Raw genomic sequence first — 20,245 nt, 5'->3', positions numbered from 1 at the left:
AAATCTAAATAGGAAGACCATGATATTAAAAAAAAAAAAAGTGAGTTACAACAAAGTACATAACCTTGAGAAGTTCTAGACAATTAAGCCATCTATTATAATGAGTCCAAGGAACAATGTGTTTGTTGTTGAAAGATATTTTCACCACCTAGCCAAAGGAACTTCCAACCTTCAGCATGAACCATCTCAATAGCTAACATTGCTCCCACTAATTCAACATGAAGATAAATTGATATATACCAATGTGAGTGGAAAAACAACCGAGTGCCATAACATTGTTGTCTTTAAATAGAAAAATGTTATTTGAACAATCAATTTTTAAACAAAAGTATAAATTTATAAAAAAAAAATATAATTAGTTTCCAAAATAAAAGAAATAAAGTTTTGGTAAGTTTAGTTCAGTTTGGTAGATATATCACATTTTATATATATAAGTATTCCAAACACAAACGACGGATTTAATTAAGTTCAAAGTGGGTGGCATCATAAATGGTCCCATAAACATGTTTATTATAAACAAACGCATATAACATTTCTTATTGGAGTTGGATGCTTCACAAAAGAAGTCATTCAAAATCGATTGGTGTCGGGGACTTTGTACATACACCGCAGAATTATCACAATAATGTTTTTCTAACGAGTGTTTTGAAGCACTCTTTAAAAAAATTTATAGAATATTTATTGTTCTAAATAAACTACTCCAACAAGCTATAATTTTCTTCTTCATCATCATCATCATGATCTGCAGAAGGACCACAAAAGATGCCACCAGATTGAGGGAAGTAGATCAAGGTTACAGGAAGAGTACATAATATCATCATTAGGCCCATTAATGATATGCTTGTTTGCTTTGATAATTTATCACCTGAGAACAAGAGCATTTGAGTCACAACAGCTCCTATAGTTCCACCACTCCCTGTCATTCCTGATATTACGCCTAGTGATCTGCATATATATGGATGTATAAGAAAAAAAAATGAAAAACATTGCTAGCAAATACTTTTTTTTTTTTGAAGAAGCCAAAATGAGATATATTAACACAAACAGCCTCCTCAGCACAAGACGTGCCAAGGTAGACTAAAAAGTTTACAATAGAGTCATAGAGATACAATCACAATCAAATCATACAAGACCCAAACACAACAATGGACTAGACCATCAGCTAGGGTAGTTCAAAGCTAACGTAAAATTCGTCGACTTCAACCACCTAAATGAGAAAAACTTGATCTTATCCAACAAAAGATGAGGTGTGTCTGTTGAGCCTTTGAACAAACGATGATTTCTCTCTGACCATATCACCCAAACACAAACTAGCCAAAGAAGCTGTAGAAAAGACCGTCGCGCTCGAGATACCCCTGCCGAAGCTGTAAACTGGACAAAATGATCACGCAAAGTAATGAAATCCATCGGAGCAATGCCTACCCATGCATAGACTAAGTCCCAAAGAGAGCCAGCAATGCTACAAGATGAAAATAAGTGATGGACCGACTCAGTCACTCCACAACCAAACACACAAGAATCAGCGGTAGAAGACAGAACTCCACGAGTGACCAGGTTGGCTCTCGTGGGCAACCTATCCCGCAATAAACGCCACGTGAAGATGGAAACCTTCAACGGAACCTGAGGGTGCCAAATAAGATTATCCGCATCATGTAAGATAACAAAAGCCTGATGAGTCAAAATCTGATAACCTCCCGCAACAGTATACCCTGCATCAGGATCTGGGCGCCACTGCCACCTGTCCAAAGTCTGATCCTGCAAAGAAATGTCAAGAAGTAACAACTGACACTCCCTCAACGACTCCTCCTCCCACACCCTCAATCGCCTCCGCCACACCCACGCCTCTCCACCTGCCCCCCACCCTGAATCAAACATCTCTGCGACCGAGCGCGATTTGGTCTCAGCCAATGAAAAAAGGCGACCAAACCGCTCCCTCAACGGGATCTCATCCAACCAAGGATCAGTCCAAAAAAGAGTATCTGAACCATCCCCTACCCTCCTCATAACATGCTCTCCAAACCACCTCCCACCTAACTCACCCTCACCCTCTCTAATACGCACTATCTCCCTCCACCACACCGAGCCTCGCTGACCTCCCTCACAAAGTCTACCATCCTCAACCCCATATCGAGCTGCCAAAACTCTAAACCACAAGCCCTCTCTGTCCACCAACATCCTCCAACACCACTTACCCAGCAACGCTAGGTTAAACTCACGCAACTGTCTAACCCCCAAACCTCCATACTCCTTACGCGAACAAATGTCTTTCCAACTCACCCAAGAGATTTTCCTAGAATCCTCACACTCCCCCCCAAAAATTTAATAAAAAGAGATTCAATAGAGGAAATGATACTTGAGGGAACCTTGAAGAAAGAAAGAGCATAGACAGGTAAAGAAGTCAAGACAGACTTTAACAAAACCAGACGACCACCAAACGACAAGAATCGACTTTTCCACCCAGACAATCTATTCTTTATACGAGTCAACACCGGTTCCCAAAACACCAAGCGCCGCGAATCACCCCCAATCTGGAGACCCAAGTAAAGGAAAGGAATCTTTCCCACTTTACAACACAAGACAGACGCAGCTTCACCTAACCAGGAATCAGGAATATTGACTCCAACCAATAAGCTCTTATTAAAATTTACCTTCAACCCTGACATAGTCTCAAACAGCACTAAAACAGCACGAAGAGCCCGAACATTTGCCCAACTTTTAACCCCCAACAAAAGAGTATCATCGGCGAACTGAAGATGTGACACCCTGGTGGACTCCTGACTACCAATACTATATCCCGTAAACAAATTACGCGCTACCATCGCTTCCATAAGCACATTAAGACCCTCAGCCGCCAAAAGAAAAAGGAAAGGAGAAAGCGGATCACCTTGCCGAAGACCTCGCCGAAGAGGAAATTCATCAGTCGGACTACCATTAACTAACACTGAAGCTGTAGCCGTGCAAACACACTCTCTAATCCACTTCCTCCATAAAGTTGGAAACGACATTCTCCCCATAACGTCATCAAGATACCCCCAATCCACCGAATCATATGTTTTCTCAAAATCTACCTTGAATAACATAAGATCCTTTTTAGACTTACGCGCCTCATCCACTACCTCGTTTGCAATTAGAATACCATCAAGAATTTGTCTATTCTTCACAAACGCAGTCTGGGACTCAGATATTACACTACCAATCACCTGCCGCAACCTATTAGCTAAAACCTTCGCCAGAATTTTATAAAGGCTTCCCACGAGTGAAATAGGCCGAAAGTCATTCAACCTTTGAGGGCTATCCGTTTTGGGGATCAGAGCAATGAATGTAGCATTAATACCTTTAGACAACCTACCATTCCGATGAAAGTCAACAAGGAAACGCATAACGTCACCTCTCAACTCGACCCAGAAATCTTTTATAAAACCAAAATTAATTCCATCGGGACCCGGACTTTTATAACTGTCACAATCCCACACCGCTTGTTTCACCTCAACCTCCGTAAAGGGTTTGGTTAAACCTCCAATCTCCATCTGATTCAATCGCTTGAATTGAAGGTCTTCAACCCCCGGCCTCTCCACATTAGGTGCCTTAAAGTGAGACTCAAAGTGCGAAATACTAATATAAATACTACTTTCCTTCAATTCTTATTATAAGAAATAAATTATCTTTTATATTTCATTATGTGGTGAGTTTTTTAAACAATGAATGACCACAGTTAATTAAGTGATGATTTTTTTAAAAAAATAGTTTAGTGGCTAAAATTTCACTTCTAAAATGAATAAACATAGTGTTTAGAGTTCGAGTCTCGATTCCTATATATATAAAATGTGATATTCATATTAACTGAACTAAATTCACATGCGGAACGGAAATGACTTTGTCAAAACAAAGGAGAAAGAGGATGATATATGTATGGTGTTGTGAAAGAAAACAAAACACATAATCACCATTATATACAACATACTGGCCTACGTACCCAACAGAACCGTGAAATATTGTCTAACCAATAACCACGTCGTTTTCTAAAACTAAAAGTATCCACAAAGTCAAGTGAAAAGTGGGTCAACAAAGAGAAGAATTCTCAATAAAATTCTATATATTCTGGTTGGCTTTTTCTAAGAGTGAAGAAACTGATACATGGTGCACAAGTTACTAATAATATTATAACGAATACGAATTTTACAAAATTCACTGTTGGATTGAAAAATTATATCATATAGATCATCTATAATTTTCTTTAGAGAAATTGAAAATTTTTAATATATTATTGAGACCCATCAAAATTAACGGTATTCAATAAAAACTCATAAACCGGTAAATAAAAAAAAATAGGGACGGTCTATATAATATAATTTTTCAATCCAACAATAAATTTTATAAAATTCGTATTCATTATAGTGTTATTCGGAACTTGTGCACTATGCACCATTTCCTGCGCTCTTTCACGTTAGAATTGGCCATTCTAGTTATATGAATAGAAGCTGAAAAATGAGAGAAGTGTGAAGTGTGAAGTGTGAAGTTATAGCTAACGTACCTTTTAGAAACAAAAGGGACCACACCAAATATGAGGCCAGAAGCAGCTTGAACAAAAACCGAAAAACAACACATAACAATAATAGAACTCCACAACGAGTTAACTCGTCCAAGTAACACACAAAGCAACCCAGCCACTGTTTGCACAATCCACAAACTCCACAATCTCCCTCTCACACCATATCTCTTCCCCATTTTGTCTGAAACAAACCCTCCCATTGGTCTTGAAAAAAAATTTGTCATCCCAAAACATGCTGCAATTGTTCCTGCACTTTGTAGATTCACCCCAAATCTGTCATAAAAATATTCTGCTATTATGTTATCTGTTGTCATTTCAACCCCAAATGAGAATCCATAGAGTAATCCCAATATCCATCCTCTATAATCGCCTAACCCGCGAAAAACTACCTTCAATGCACTCTCGTGACTCTCCTTTGGATTGACTGAATCCAAAGGAGTAGTACGAGGATGGTTTTGATTTTGTTTTTTGTGTTTGTTGTCGTGGCCGAATGCTAGAACTAAGATACCTGTAATGGCCTGAAAAACGGCGGGAACTATGAATGATAACCGCCAGGCGGTTGAGGATGAAACATGTGGGAAATATAAGATAGATGAGTAAATTAGAGGCATAAGAAGTTGTGTGACTCCGGCACCAGTGTTGGCCCAGCCAGCAGCGAAAGCGTTGGCTGAGCCAACAACGGTTCCAGAGAACATGGAGCTCATCCAGTATTGGTTTGCAACAAAAGTGGCAAGAGAGAAGCCAACAAGGAAGCGAACGACAATGAATTCACCTGGAGTTGAGGCGATGGAAGTGATGAGGATGATGGGCGCGGTTATGAGAGAAAGAATACCCGAGGCTTTACGAGGACCTACAAGGTCACAAATAGGGCCCATCAAGAGACGGGAGAGGATGGAGCCGGCAAAAGAGGCGGAGCCAGCTGTGCCTATGTCCGCGGCTGTGAGGTTGAGGTCATCGCGGATGATGGGGAGGAGAGGGGGGATAGAGAAGGTGGTGAAGAAGCATGAGAAGAGGTTTAACCATGATAGGTGAAATGTACGCATATGAGGTGTTACCGCCGGCGAGAATGGTCGGAATTCGGTTGTTTTCTCGTCACTGTCATGAGAGGATTGTTTGTGGTGTTTTTCCATGGTGGATTAATTTCTAGATTCTGTTTAAGTTTTTCTTTTTGTTGTAGAATGAAGAAATCAACAATTTCTATTGCATGTAATGAATAACAGGACAAACTATTGAGTTTTACATGATGCATGACGGATTGACATTGAGTGATACTGAACATAATCAATAAAGATGTGTGGCCGTTTCCGTTTGATTGTAACATTGTACCAATACAGGTAATATTATCTCTAGATTTTTTTTGTATTAACCTCATGTTCTCAACTAAAGGGCGAGTGGTCTAGAGTTTGCCGCGAAATAAGTAAAATCTGATAAAAAATTAAAATTAAACTCGATTTTTTTTGAACCATATCTCATTAACCTCTTAGTTTCAATATCTTGATTATATTGTCTATTATTTTTATTAAATATTTCACTTTTAAATTTATTACTCCTTCCGATCCGTAATATAAAAAAAGTTCAGTTTTTAGATGATGTATCTAGACAACATCATAGTCTACATACATCAATATTTCAATGTATCTAAAAATCAACTCTTTATTATACTAAGGACTAGAGGGAGTACATAATTAATAATAATGATTTATATTATAGAATAAATAATCAATTATTTACCTAAGAGCCCTTAGATAAGATTGTGTGGGATCTCTTATATCTTAAGATTCTTAACCAAGCTCCTAGGTTTAATCTATGACTTGGACATGCAGCAGTACTAAAACTCGTAGTGAGAGTTTGCTGCTCATTTGAATCGCACAAAACTGAATGATTAATCTTTACAATTGCGCGCGGAAAATATCTAATTTATGCCCCAAAAAAACCAATTATTTTATTAACCTAAAGTGATAATTTTTTTGTTTTTTTCACTCGTATCCCGTCCACTGGACTACTTAATATGGTTCGGATGTCAGTTTTGATATCAAGTGGTTTCAGTCCCTTCCTAATCGAAGTTGCGGGTGATCGAACTGTGTTCATCCCTACCAAATTTAACATCAATCACCATTGTATTAACTAACGATTGTTCGGTTTTCACTCGCTGGACTAGTATTTTTTTTAATACTCTTTAATTTATTTTATTTTTTTGTAAAAAATGGAACTTATTAATGCTCTATTATAGGCAACAAATTATATTTTGAATTTTTTTTTGTTTACAATGAGTTGAGGATCGAACTCAGAACCTATAACGTACTACCCAAACCCCTCACCAGTAGACCAAACTTAGTGGCTTGAATATATTTTGACTTTATTATAAAAAACAAATTATATTTGACTTTTTCTCGTAACCATATTTAACTTATTATGTAAATAAATAGAATTTTATATTATTAAAAAAAAAGACTTTTGTATTAATTTATAAGTTTTTACTAACAAAAATTGCTTTTTTAATAAGATTTTTTATATAATCTACTTTCAAAAACTTATAATAACACGTAAAAACTTATTTATTTACATAAGTTATTTCGCATAAAGTTTAAAAATAAGTCAATCCTAACAATAAATGGTATTCCCTTCATTCCATAATATCTATTTATTCTTTTCCTATTCCTTTGCGATTTTTGAACTCCGATGGTTCAGTGGTTTGTCGTTTGTGATCTGTGATCTTCGTGTTATTATCTAAAATTTTATTTTCAAGCTTAATCATGGCAAGCCGAATGACTTAATTTCAACAGCAGACAAAGGTGAGTTTGAATGCATGCATTTCGAAACACCGTTCAAAGGCCCCAAAAAGAGACTTGCCTTCAAGATTTTGAAATGCAAAATTTGAATGCCCAAGTTGATAAAAACAAACTGTTTTCGAAGATAGGTGGCAGAACATGTGGCTTACATGCAAATTTGAAGACGATTTTATAGTTTTCTATAAATAGGAGACTCTAGTTAAAATTTAGATAGTTAATTTTCGATAGAGAAACTTGTCTAATAGAAAAATATCCGCGCACATATAAACATAAAAGGCAAATGATACACTTCTTATTGATTGTATTCTCAACCGATGTATGAAACTCGACTTTTACATTTACACTCTGTTTGTTTAGGTAGATTTTACAAAAGATAGAAATAAGAAAGATAGAGATATAACAAAGAAATTGGCTATTTCTATAGTTCGGATGACAAGAGAAATAAGGAAGGAGATAAGTATAATGGTTAGTAACTGTCAAAAATCGACTCATGTTGGCTTATAATGCATGAGAGTCTGCCCACTAATGCCTTCCGCCTCAAACGTCATTTGACTACCGACTCCACTTGTAAAAGGTGTCTTGCACATGAGGAGAGTTTTATTCATTTGTTCAGAGATTGTCCTTTCTTTGTGGCAATTTGGGATATGGTTCCCTTCCCGAAAGGAAATTTTATGTCCATAACACAATTCCTTGATTGGTTTGTTGACCATGGAACATCTTCTAACGAGATTATATTTATTGTCACTTGTTGGGTTATTTGGCAGGCCCGAAATGACTTAGTTTTCAATGATGGTAAGTGGACTATCTGACAATGTCTTAATAAAATTCATTCTTATATAGCTCCTATAGGTACTTCTACCATCCAGAAACCAATGTGCGCGGTCACTTGGATCCCTCCTCTTGAAGGCACCATAAAGGTTAATGTGGATGGAAGCTCTTTCAATAATCCTGGAAGATCGGGCTTCGGCAGTATCTTGCGTGAATGTAATGGCAATTGGTTACTTGGATTCTCTGGATTTATTGGAATCTCTACTTCCTTATGTGCTGAGCTTCATGCAATTTTAAATGGTCTCAAGATTGCTCAAGTTGAAGGATTCAGAAATATTATCATCGAATCATATTCCACTTTAGCTGTTAATTTTGCTTCTCATGGAACTTCTCAATTTCATCCTTACGCATCGCTTATCCAACAAATTCGCCATCTCCACCAGGGGGTAGAATGTCTCTTTTCAGCATACTCTTAGAGAGAGTAATGAATGTACCAATTGGCTTGCAAAGACCGGAGCCTCCTGCGGTGACACGTTGAAGATTTGGAATAGTTGTCACCCTCAACTCAGTCTTGTGTTGATGGCTGATGTTGTGGGTGTTGCTCGTCTACGAGCTTAATTTCTTTTCTTGTTGTTGTTTTGTTTGTTTTATTTCCATCTCATAAAAAAAAGTAACTGTCAAAAACAAATCTCTCCATATTAGGAGAGATTTGTGTGTCAAGAAGTTAAATAAACAATTTTACAACAATAGCCTCATTCAACAATATCCTCATCATCATTATCATTGTTTTCAAAATCAGAATCAAGAGGCTTTAACCACCCAATAGACCATCATGAGTCATCAGATTCAGAACCAGACAAAAAACATCAATCACCAGCATCATATTCTTTATCAAATTTTGTCTCATCGATCTTTTCCACTCTTTTCCTCGTTAAAATAGACAGTAAACGGAGCATGAAACAATTTGATTGATATGTTATAATTTCAAGAATATTTGTCTATTTTCAAATTTAAAAGAATATTTGACAAAATTTAAAATTTCAGAGATATTTCGCATTTTAATCAAACGAACACAAACACGACTGAAGAAGGAACAGTAATTCAAACTCGATGAGAATTAACTAGAAGTTAACTTAATTTTTAAGCACTTTTGCAATAAGCCATGTCCTCCTCCTCCTTCTCCATCATATCAAATTTACTTCCTTCCCCACACTCCAACATTCACAACTTCCACACCTTCTTCATCTCCAACCACAAGAAACCCCAAACCTCTTTTCTCATATCCAAATTCTCCCATCATTCCTCTAACTTCCATAACACTCTCGCCGCCAAACACCTCCGGTCCCCTGCCTCCATTTTACCCGGAGGTGATTGGTGGACATTACCAAATCATCCCGAAGAAGACGATGCAGAACCGACTGCGGCGATGCTCGCTCTCAGACGAATGTGGGATTTGGTTGCTGATGAGCGCTGGGTCGCACTTGGAGCTTTCGGGTCTCTTGTCATTGCTGCTGTGAGTTTTTCAAACAAGCAATGTTTCAATTTAGCATTTAAATTTTCAATCTTTGATTAGTTACAATTTATATATATATACTTAGGAGTGTATTAGATTGAGATTTTAAGAGACTATTTTGATAAAAAAAAAAAAAAAAACTAGTTGAATTATATTGACTTGGTAGGATTTTAGAAGACTTTTTTTTGTTGTTATTATGTTGGCGTAAATCAGGTATCCTCTGCGCGCAGCAGAGACTAATCCCTCGAGCTTTGTGGAAATGAGCAGCAAACTCTCCCTAAGAGCGCTTAGATGAGATGACCTGGACCTGGGTCTCTTCTAACTTAATATCGAAGTACTAAATTCGATCCCTGACGGCTTGTGCATGCAACAGCGTTAAGACTTTTTAAAAAATAAAATCAAATCAACAAATCAATATAACAATAAACCAACAATGAATCCTTCCTGCAACTTTTTCCTTAAAAATGTTTTCTTTTTAGTTTAGTCACCAAACACGGTGTCTTTGTAGAGATGGTTTGACAAAACAGAACATATTGAATATGTTGTCTTTCGTGATTATTTTGTACATTCACAGAATAAATTTTTAGTATGTGTGCATATCCATTTCTTCATTTTATGTCATTTACAAGATCCTCTACTTCAATAACATCCAGTAAAATAAAACTTCCGATGGGAACATTAATCATCTAACCAGAGAAGCTGTGTGGTGTTTCATGCTTGTTCCGATCAGAAAGTCCAAAGCAGGGCCCCTGAATTCACACCTTTTCTGATTTTATCTCAAATATGTATCTTCTGGTCTTCTTGCTTCACAGTAAGTTGCTAAACAGGCGCAATAGAAAGAAAATAACCGGTCCTGGTGTTGTGAACCATGACATTGACAGCAAAATAATGTCTTCGGAGAGTTTCAGAAAGTCTCAAGGTTTTGAGTGAGATTTTTGAAAGAGCATGCTTTGAGTTTGTTAAAGTATATATATTATTGGCCATTTTTAAGAATGATTTGACCCTTTTAAATCTCGGTATATCTTTTTATCTCTTTCAAGGTATGCTTTGTAGAAAGCCCTTTAAATAGACAATGTGTTTTTCCTCTAAACAATCTCAAGCCTTTATAGTTGTCAACAAGCCTAAGCTTTTATATAGGTAAACAAAAGTATAGTTTCTAGATATATATTTATAAAATGCAATACAAAAACAATAACAATAATGGAAAAAGCCTAAAATGTCTTAGCCTAGCTTATTTAGTTAGCAGGCCTGGACCATAAGCTCTGACAAGCCTCCGGGCTCTATTTTCATCTGATGGATCAAAACTGAACTCTCTAAGTTGCTTCAAAGTTATATATTCTAATTTTGTTTTCAATCTTTGGTTACAAAGATGTAAGATCTGGTTTGAGGGAGGGTAGGCTAAAGTTCCTGCGAAGCAGCCTAAATGATATTTGATATGATAGAATTAGTGAGGTGCACGTTAGGAGAGGCGGGGAGGTGCAGCAGGGAATCATTATCACCAGTGTTGTAACTAACTTGTTGAAAGAATGATGAGGTGGCAGAGGTGCTGTTTGTGTGACGGAGAGAGATTTGGGGGAATTTGAGAGTATAAAAGGAGGGAGGTACTTGTGGAAGAGTTAAGCAAGAATTTGGTGACTCATATTAGGAGATCCCTAGGCTTCTCAAATTGCCTAGTTTACCTTTACATTTCTGCACTTTATCTTTTCCATTGTACACTGTAATTTTCCCTTTTGGATCACCTTGATTCTCAAGGTCCATCAATACAACAGTGTTCTCATTATATTACTATATTTTCCTTCATTATCTACTCTAGAGGCTTAAATGAAATCCTATCAGATATCATATAACGTTAAATTTCAAATGGCTATGACAATGGCACTGCTTTCATAAATGACTGGTGCAACATGATATATGTTTAGTACTGTAGCTTCAAAAATCTTTCTTATGTTATGTTGCACTTGCACTGTATTTATTCTCAACAGTAACCTTCATTTTTTTATCTACTTGTGTAGCTTTCCGAAATCACCATGCCAAGTATATTAGCAGCATCAATATTTTCAGCACAGAGTGGTGAGACTGTGGCATTTTCTAGGAATGCAATGTTTTTGGTTCTTCTATGTTTTACTTCAGGGATATGCAGGTAATTCTTATAGAGCTTAATTTCTTTCTCTAACCTATTTTTTAGTCAATTTTTTCAAAAGCTATAATTATAAGTAAAAAAGCTTATCCAATGTACAAAACCAAAAATGCACTGTAGACTAATCAAGGATCTTGTCCTATAAAAATGACCTTGTCCTGAGGAAACCAGGCTACTTCACAGTGTAAAGGTAGGAGGCTACTGTTGTCAGGGCTCTCAAAACACACAACCCATATGTTAGGCGATAAAATAAAACCTTGTAAAGTGCCATACTTGTCATTATATCCACTATTGTCCAAACAAGGAATGCTTGCCTCAAAATTAATTTCCTCTTGGTATGATATACTTGTTATATGTTTTAGAATTGAGATCGAGGGGTGGTTATTTGGTTCTTTCATTTGAATTTCAGTGGTTTGCGAAGTGGCTGCTTTGGGATTTTGAATGTAACATTGGTTAGTGGTTTTTTATCTCTCCTAATTTCGATTTTGAATGTAACATTGGTTTGTATAAAAGATTATCGTATCCACAGGGATTAATTAACAAGTATCAAACTAGTTAAGATTATTTATTATTTAGACTGATCGATAATTTCATTGTTTATAGTAGCTAAATAAGTAAGTAAAAAGTAATAACGAACAAGAACAAAAGTAAAAGTTGTGATTCAAAATAGAAAGGCCTAGGGTCATGGTTTCACTCGCAATCATTGATTCCCTATGTCTAATTCCACTTGAATTCCTTTATTTTAACTCAATATCCAACCCCTTTACTAAAACTATTAACCCGTTTGGTCATTCGTGATTAATATTCTTTTCCCTAAATTAACCCCTTGTTTGGTCATGCAAAGAGTTGAAATTTAAGAAAAGCATAAAGCACAAAAAGGTTGAATGATTGGGAGACTAAGATTAAGGTTTGGTCATGCAATAATCTAAGTCTCATTTATCCTATAGGTCCACCAATTAACTGCAGTACGGTCGCTGATCAATCAATTGATTATAAACATTCATAGGTTGATCATTCCTAATCATGTGATAAAATCAATAGGATAAAATTAATTGAACAAAATATTGAAATTCAAATTAGAAACTAGAACATATAAGCTAAGACATAGCAAAAGGAATTTTAATTGCAAGATTCACCATAAGCCCTAGAAAAGATTTAATTATACATAGTTATGAAGAACACTAAAATAAAAGAAAGATTCATGAAATTAAGAGAAGAGAATAACCCAAAAATACTTCAATTGTTGTTGGTATTCTCTATGTACAGCATGTTCTCAGAAGAAAAACGTGATTTTCAATTGAAACCAAGAACCTCTATTTATAACCTTCTTGAATGATTAAACCGCCCTTCCTCTATTGTCTCGTTGTAGAGAAAACTTTACCATTAAGTCTGGTGTCAATTTGCCATTCAAATTGTCATTTTGTTTTTGCTGTCAGACTTCAACTTGCAATCCCAATTCATTGTGTTGCTGCCGCCTCTCTTACTGAGAAGGAAGAGAAATAAATTTTGTTATTGATAAGGCTCCACTTTTAATCACCACTTTTGTCTCTAATTACCCTTTGAGAAGGCACATGTTACTTTCCTTTAATTTTCCTTCGTGTGTTTGATTTCTTTTGGACCTGTAACATTGTTTTAATTTCATTTTCATATAATAATAATAATAATAATAATAATAATAATAATAATAATAATAATAATAATAAATAGTATAATATATATAATGTTTATCATTAAGTGATTCAAAAAGTAGATTTGCATCTTTTAGCTTTTCTTCTCTTTTGTATAATATAGTGCAAATCAAGTGAGTTATTTATATAATAATAAATAATTACTCTAAATTAACACAAAAAGTATCTACATAAAATACACTAAATTGGAGTTTATCACTATAGTAATTGGAGCTCATCTAGAACAATTTCATGCCAGTGGTTTACAACCAACATAGTATGTTTTGGGTATTCTTGTTCTTTCTGTTGGGGGTTTTGTATGATATTGTTGCTTGCTGGTCAAATTTTAATTTTGAAATTCAAGAGTTTTCTTCAGGTTTAATGGTTCCTTGTTACTTTCTCAGCGTATATATTTGAAATCTTCTGTCTAATTCCAATGTGAATAATGCATTGCTTAAGTAGAAGAGTTACAATAATGTCTCTCCCTTAGATCAAGGGATAATTGAGTGAAAAGTAAAGAAATTGGTCGTAATAAACATAATAATAACTAGGTAATATAGAAACCAATCTTAGGAGATAATATAAGACACTCTAAGATTAAAAACTAGTCTTACAATATAAACTATGATACTCTAACATAATATCAAAGAACTGTAAGATATTTTCGTATATTCTAACAATTATAATTTCACTGCAATTGTATAAGATTTTCCCCCCTCTAAACTTCGATACAGATTATTGCTTTTTCTTTTAATTACTATTGGTGTTATCTGATTTGGAGCACGTCATCCCATTCTCCACATGTCATTTTTCAGGTAAAGCGTCTACGAGAAAACTTGTATGCAACCATTCTTTTTCAGGTATGTATATGTTTTACAAAGTGAAATATTCTGGGTTAACAGAGATGCTTAGCATTTTTTAGTTATTTATTTGTGTTGCTTTTCTTTTCTTATGGTTACCCAAGGCTTGTATTATGTATTATATAGGACATATCTTATTTTGATAAAGACAAAGTTGGTACCTTGACAAGCAGGCTCGCCGCAGATTGTCAACGGCTTTCGCATGTTATAGGAAATGATCTTCAGTTGATATTACGCAACACTTTCCAGGTCTTGATTTTATATTAATATTCTGGTTAAATTTAATTGCATTATTTTTCCGTGCATTACCTGTTCTTTTCTTTGATATCTAGGGAACAGGAGCGATAATTAATTTACTGGCTTTATCTTGGCCTCTAGCATTATCTGCATTGATGATTTGTGCTGTGTTATCTGCAATTTTCCTGGTTTATGGCAGGCAAGTGTTGGAAACTTTTCTGGCTTTATTTAAAGGACTGCAGTTTTGCTTCACGGACTCCTTTTCTTTTGGTTCTCTCTTTTGTATTGTCTTCTTGTTAAGATGATAATATAGACTCCATTCTTGTTGCATTAATCTTTTTTATCTTCATAATTCTTTTCTTTTTCCTACCTGAAAAAATGCGTTATTGAATGTGTTTCATTATTTTTGTTTTTACAAAGATGCATCAACATCACATGTACTAGTTGCGTTATTTGAATTTATTATGATCCATGCTTAATTCTGTGATGATTTCCTTCTGCTTTGGTTGGATTCCTTATTGATCTTTCTAAATTGTTAAAATATCTGATAATGTAACCTTGTTTTTGTTTTCTTATTGAAATTATATAAATTTAGATAGTGCAATGAAGTTATGTCGGTAAACTGCTGACAACCACATAAGCATGAACTTGGTGTGTGTCTTTGTTTGGAATTTTTCATTCATTCTAGTACATGTTTGTTTCAATCTTGTGTTTGTATAGGATAATAAAGTAATTGTAATAGTAATTGCCATAACAAAGTGATGGGGCTGCAAACAAGAATTTGGATCCCAATGGACAGTTGGTGCATACTTTATCTAAGCCCGTAGAGGGACAGGTTTATGTTCGGGTAAATAATACAGTCCACAAGAAATCTGGTGATGTGGCAGAGGGTAAAGCAGAGTGAAATGAGTATTCTGTTATATGGAGAGAGAGAGAGAGAGAGAGAGAGAGAGAGAGAGAGAGAGAGAGATGGGCATATATAACATACAATACAATTGAAATGGTATAGGGTTGCGATCGCTGATCTTTTTCAACCTTTGCTTTCAAGGAGACAAAAGGTTGACGACTTGAAGGAGAAAGAAATACGGTTGATGTAGAAGTGCAAATGTCAAATGAATATTAAGAAAATAGGGTTTTGCCATTTCTTAAATAAAAGGCTTACAACCGGGTCAAAAACTGAAACGGGTTGTCTTTACCCATTCCAAAATTACCCAAACAAAAGAACCCACAATCGGTGGAATCCATACGAAATCGTGGATTTTGCTGCGATTTTGCAAGGATTTTATTCTGTTTTTGGATTTTACCTAGAATCCAGATCCTTGAGGGTAAGCAAAGTCGCAAAGTCCATGGATTCTACGACTTTGATCCTGATTTTGACAACCATGGTTAAGAGTCTCACATTGGATGAGAGATGGCCTAAACATATGTTTATACGTAGGGACAATCCTCACCTTACAAGCCGATTTGTAAGGTTGAGTTAGGCCCAACCCAAAATTCAAGAGTATCACAAACTAAATAAATAACTAGCTTTTTCTGCACCCTCATGTTTGAGATGAAGGGTTTTATTTGTCACTCTTGAAGACGGACAGAATACAAATGATGAATATGTTTTTACTAAGAAAATGTCGCTTGTGATGATAAATGCTCATAGGTTTAAATCTGTCATACATAAACTTATCTCTGGCCGTATTATCATCTACCCATGCTGATTGTCTAATGCATGTTTTTGTTGTTTTAATAGGTATCAAAGAAAAGCAGCAAGGTTAACCCAAGATTTCACAGCTTGTGCCAATGACGTATAGACATTGATTTACTGGTACATACTGTTTCTGAAATATTGACCATAACCTTATTTTAATTATTAATATACTTTCCATTACAGGTAGCTCAGGAGACACTTTCTTTGATAAGAATTGTTCGAGTGTATGGAACCGGAAAAGAAGAATTTGAAAGGTGATTTGTTTTGTTTGATTTTATCTTGCTGAAAATCTATATTTTGGCATGTAATGTATGATTTTATCTTTCCTTATTTCCTTTTATTTGTAAACTTCAACTTTCTGTATTTCCTCCTGTGTTTTAAACCATTTTCACTTATTTTTCTTGTACTACTAGGACAAGTTTACCCTCCCTTAAATTCTAGTTCTAGGACTTACCGTTGAATTTAGTTCTAAAATGGCACAACCACAACCAATAGAATTTATTTACATTGGTCTAAAATGTCATTTGTTTTATACACCAATACACACATTTTATTTTTTGAATTTATATTTTATAAGGGTAAATGAGGAAGTCATTTTCTTATCCAATCCTTCTGGTTTCTAACCTAACCCCCCACCTCGGATAAGAATTTAACTAAAGAGACATGATAAGATAAGGCAACATGATTAACTTATCCTATCTTGCAGATATTTGCAGTGTTGTTAACATCATTTAATTTTTGAATTCATCTACGCATCCTGAGTGTTTGTAAATGATTATTCAGCGATATCCTTAATACCTATACTACATATAATCAGGTACCATCAGTGGCTACAAAAATTAGCATTTATTAGCGTTCGAGAGAGTGTGGGTAATGGTTTCTGGAACCTGAGCTTTAACACTCTTTATCGGTCAACTCAGGTGTGGCTCATTTAACCTTATTAAAACTTTCGTCATTATTTCTTTGCTCTACTTTTTGTAAAGATATAGTTAGTAGATATCCTTTACTTTTGTAAAGAAATAGTTGCATTACATTCTATTAGCGTGACCTTGATAGATATTCTAACCCTGCCCCTAAATATAGGAATCCGTTGACTCATGGGAATTAAGAAAGTTGTATTAATGTTGTTAACAAGTGATATCATTTTTCAAAGAAGTTTACCCTTCATAGTAGTTATTGCTTTTTGGTTACAAAAAAAGATAGAATATAATTAGGATTATTTTGATAAAGAAATAATGCAATCAAATTTGAAAAAGGTCATATTAAAATAGATAAGAAAATTTTCAAGGTCTTATATTTAGGGACAAAGTTCGCAATATTTAATGGTTTTTTGTTAAATTGCAACTTGCAGATAGTTGCAGTGATTTTTGGCGGAATGTCTGTCCTCAGCTGTCGTGTAACTGCTGAGCAACTTACTAAGTATGTATTATACTGTGAGTGGTTGATTTATGCTGCTTGGAGGGTGACAAACAGCTTATCATCATTACTGCAGTCCATTGGAGCATCTGAACAAATTTTCCAATTGATGAATCTTTTGCCCTGTGACCAATTCTTAGTGAAAGGCAAGTAATTATTAGAGTCCCTTTCTCTTATTACTCATAAGATATAGAATTATATATTATTTTATAATGCTCTTCCCACTTCAACAGGAATTAAGTTGCAGAGGTTAATAGGTCATATTCAGTTTGTAAATGTATCATTTCAATATCCAGCAAGGAGTATGGTATGTGTTTGTCTTTCACTACATTTGCTATAATAAACATGTTTTTGAGTTACTCATTTCTACACAAAATTAAAACGCATATTCTCATTCGTTTCAGTTTTCGTTTCAGTTTATATATTTCATTTGTTTTACTATACCATTCAATTTCGAGGCATGAACGTGTATGTAGCTGATTTAAGTTATCATTAATTTTTCATTGTTCCTGACTTTTGAACAGATGCCTGTTCTAGATCACTTAAACTTCTCTGTAAAACCAAATCAAGTCATTGCCATTGTAAGACTTGTCTCATTGTTCATAGTGATTTGAAGTTAGTGATGCTCAAAGATTAACTGTATATTTTCTACCTTGCCAAGGTTGGTCTGAGTGGTAGTGGAAAAAGCACATTAATCAACCTTTTACTTCGTCTCTATGAGCCTAGTAGCGGCCAGGTAAAATATTTATATCTTATAATATTATGATGATACAAATGACAGAGGATAGATAGTATAATTAAGCTATTCAATTTTTGTTGTAGAAACTATACATAAGCATTAATATGGTAACAATTTCTTATAGTCTATAGTATTTTCATTCACAGATATTTATTGATGGTATCCCTCTTAAGGAGTTGGATATCAGGTGGCTGAGGCAGAACATCGGATATGTTTCACAGGTTAATCTACTGAAACAATATTTAATTAATGTTTGATTATAAATTGTTTTTCTAAATTATTTTTGTTTCAAACAGGAACACCATATCTTTCACATGGACATAAAGTCAAACATAAAATATGGTTGCCCTAGGAACATAAATCAAGGAGATGTTGAACAGGCAGCAAAACTAGCCTATGCCCATGACTTTATTTCATCACTTCCTAATGGTTATGAAACCCTTGTTGATGACAATGTACTTAGCGGGGGACAAAAGCAGCGAATCGCCATTGCGAGGGCCATTCTTAGGGACCCTGTTATTATGATTCTTGACGAACCAACCAGTGCCTTGGATTCTGAAAGTGAGCATTACATCAAGGTATATTCTCATGTTCTGACCATAGTTTTAAACTGCAGTACACAACGGCAATTGCAGCTAAGATATAATGGTTTTTGAGGTCTTTGCAACGACATCACAACTGCAAATTTGATGTCTTTGCAACCACATCACAACTGCAAATTTGAGGTCTTTGCAACGATATCACAATATAGAATCATGGTTCTAACTTTTTAAAGTTCTAACTTCCAATTTTTGTTATATGTATTTTGCTTATCTAAATGAAACTGACATATGCAGTTGTTTACATGTTATTCTCATTTTAGGAGGTATTGTATGCATTCAAAAATGAATCTAAATCAAGAACCACCATTATCATAGCACATAGGTAAATTCTTAACCATCTCCCTTTGTTTCAATTTCTTTATAAGAATAGTTGCACTGAAATTGGCAAAATTTCACAGGCTTTCTACTGTAAAAGCTGCTGACAGGATCATTGTTATGGATAATGGTCAGATTATTGAGGTGATTTCCTATTAAACTTGGTTATTTTATCATAACACTTTACCCCCAAGAATGTGTTTCCTTTAGTTATGGTTTAGACATTAAACAGCTGTTCAATTATATGGCTGTTGCAAGTTTTTGTTTGCAACTTTATGAGTTAAGGAATAGATTATATATATTTATCGTAGGAAAAAGTAAATTTTTGTACAGATTAAGACCAATGCATAATAAACAATGTGTCCCTTTTGTTTTGCAGATGGGTAACCATGAAGAGCTTATAGTCAAGAATGGACTCTATGCGAAGTTAAATAAATTTCAAGCAGATATTGTTGTAACTTGATTCAAATTTTTTCTATTTGCCAATTCCAATAGAAATTAATGATATCATGGAAGAAGTTTGACTTTGTTTTTTTGACAAGATGGAAGAAGTTTGACTTGAATGTTAAAATCCGGTACTATTTGTCGCATTTAACCATTTCACACAAATGAAATAAAGAAAATGATGATTTCATCCAATTACACATACTATTGGTACATTTTCATTATCATAAATGCAATAAAGAAACAAAAGGGTTACTAGATGGGTTTGTATCCTCTCTGGTGGCAGAATGGTGTTGCTGCAATCTCAGTCACTCATCGCAGTTTACTACATAACCAACGCAGGATAAAAAACCAATGAAGAGATGGCTGGAGAGGATCCAGATACCTATTGGTACATTTTCACTATCATAAATGCTATAAAGAACGGTGTTGCTGCAAACTCAGTCACTCATCGCAGCCTACTACATGCAATGCAATCAATAATATAAATTGGTGGATGAACGACTGAGA

The 20,245-nt window shown here is 35.0% G+C and overlaps 2 protein-coding genes across 7 annotated transcripts; one reads left to right on the top strand and one right to left on the bottom strand.

Moving 5' to 3' along the window:
* Nucleotides 1-490: 490 nt before the first annotated feature.
* Nucleotides 491-5,957, bottom strand: LOC123891325 (high affinity nitrate transporter 2.7). Its single transcript, XM_045941164.1, has 2 exons — nucleotides 4,532-5,957; nucleotides 491-945 (listed from the first exon to the last, which is right to left on the bottom strand). The coding sequence occupies exons 1-2, from the start codon at nucleotides 5,677-5,679 to the stop codon at nucleotides 696-698; spliced, it is 1,398 nt and encodes a 465-aa protein (XP_045797120.1). The 5' UTR covers nucleotides 5,680-5,957; the 3' UTR covers nucleotides 491-695.
* A 3,252-nt stretch (nucleotides 5,958-9,209) lies between these two features.
* LOC123891322 (ABC transporter B family member 26, chloroplastic-like) lies at nucleotides 9,210-19,930 on the top strand. 6 transcript variants are annotated; one of them, XM_045941156.1, is made up of 18 exons: nucleotides 9,210-9,619; nucleotides 11,632-11,759; nucleotides 12,166-12,208; nucleotides 14,239-14,283; nucleotides 14,410-14,532; nucleotides 14,616-14,719; nucleotides 16,262-16,316; nucleotides 16,403-16,473; nucleotides 17,037-17,139; nucleotides 17,571-17,781; nucleotides 17,869-17,942; nucleotides 18,160-18,216; nucleotides 18,297-18,371; nucleotides 18,521-18,595; nucleotides 18,671-18,952; nucleotides 19,237-19,298; nucleotides 19,375-19,435; nucleotides 19,671-19,930. In XM_045941156.1, exons 1-18 carry the CDS (start codon nucleotides 9,269-9,271, stop codon nucleotides 19,752-19,754), a joined length of 2,004 nt encoding a protein of 667 aa, XP_045797112.1. In that variant the 5' UTR covers nucleotides 9,210-9,268; the 3' UTR covers nucleotides 19,755-19,930. The 6 variants fall into 6 exon arrangements, with proteins under 6 accessions (XP_045797112.1, XP_045797113.1, XP_045797116.1 ...); XM_045941159.1 differs by lacking the exon at nucleotides 9,210-9,619 and having other exon boundaries at nucleotides 11,669-11,759; nucleotides 14,457-14,532; XM_045941157.1 differs by lacking the exons at nucleotides 12,166-12,208; nucleotides 14,239-14,283 and having other exon boundaries at nucleotides 9,212-9,619; nucleotides 14,457-14,532.
* Nucleotides 19,931-20,245: the final 315 nt, after the last annotated feature.

This window comes from Trifolium pratense, linkage group LG6 (genome assembly GCF_020283565.1).
Source record: "Trifolium pratense cultivar HEN17-A07 linkage group LG6, ARS_RC_1.1, whole genome shotgun sequence".
NCBI lineage: Eukaryota > Viridiplantae > Streptophyta > Magnoliopsida > Fabales > Fabaceae > Trifolium > Trifolium pratense.
This window is presented reverse-complemented; position numbering and strand designations above follow the sequence as displayed.

What these genes read in the sequence shown, in the direction of transcription:
- LOC123891325 (XM_045941164.1), bottom strand. Translation starts at nt 5,679, where the DNA reads ATGGAAAAACACCACAAACAATCCTCTCATGACAGTGACGAGAAAACA. An exon ending in GTCCCTTTTGTTTCTAAAAG is followed by an intron (nt 946 to 4,531) that starts GTACGTTAGCTA and finishes ATATATATGCAG; the next exon opens with ATCACTAGGCGTAATATCAG.
- LOC123891322 (XM_045941156.1), top strand. Translation starts at nt 9,269, where the DNA reads ATGTCCTCCTCCTCCTTCTCCATCATATCAAATTTACTTCCTTCCCCA. An exon ending in TATTACGCAACACTTTCCAG is followed by an intron (nt 14,533 to 14,615) that starts GTCTTGATTTTA and finishes TTTGATATCTAG; the next exon opens with GGAACAGGAGCGATAATTAA. An exon ending in CTCTTTATCGGTCAACTCAG is followed by an intron (nt 17,140 to 17,570) that starts GTGTGGCTCATT and finishes TGCAACTTGCAG; the next exon opens with ATAGTTGCAGTGATTTTTGG.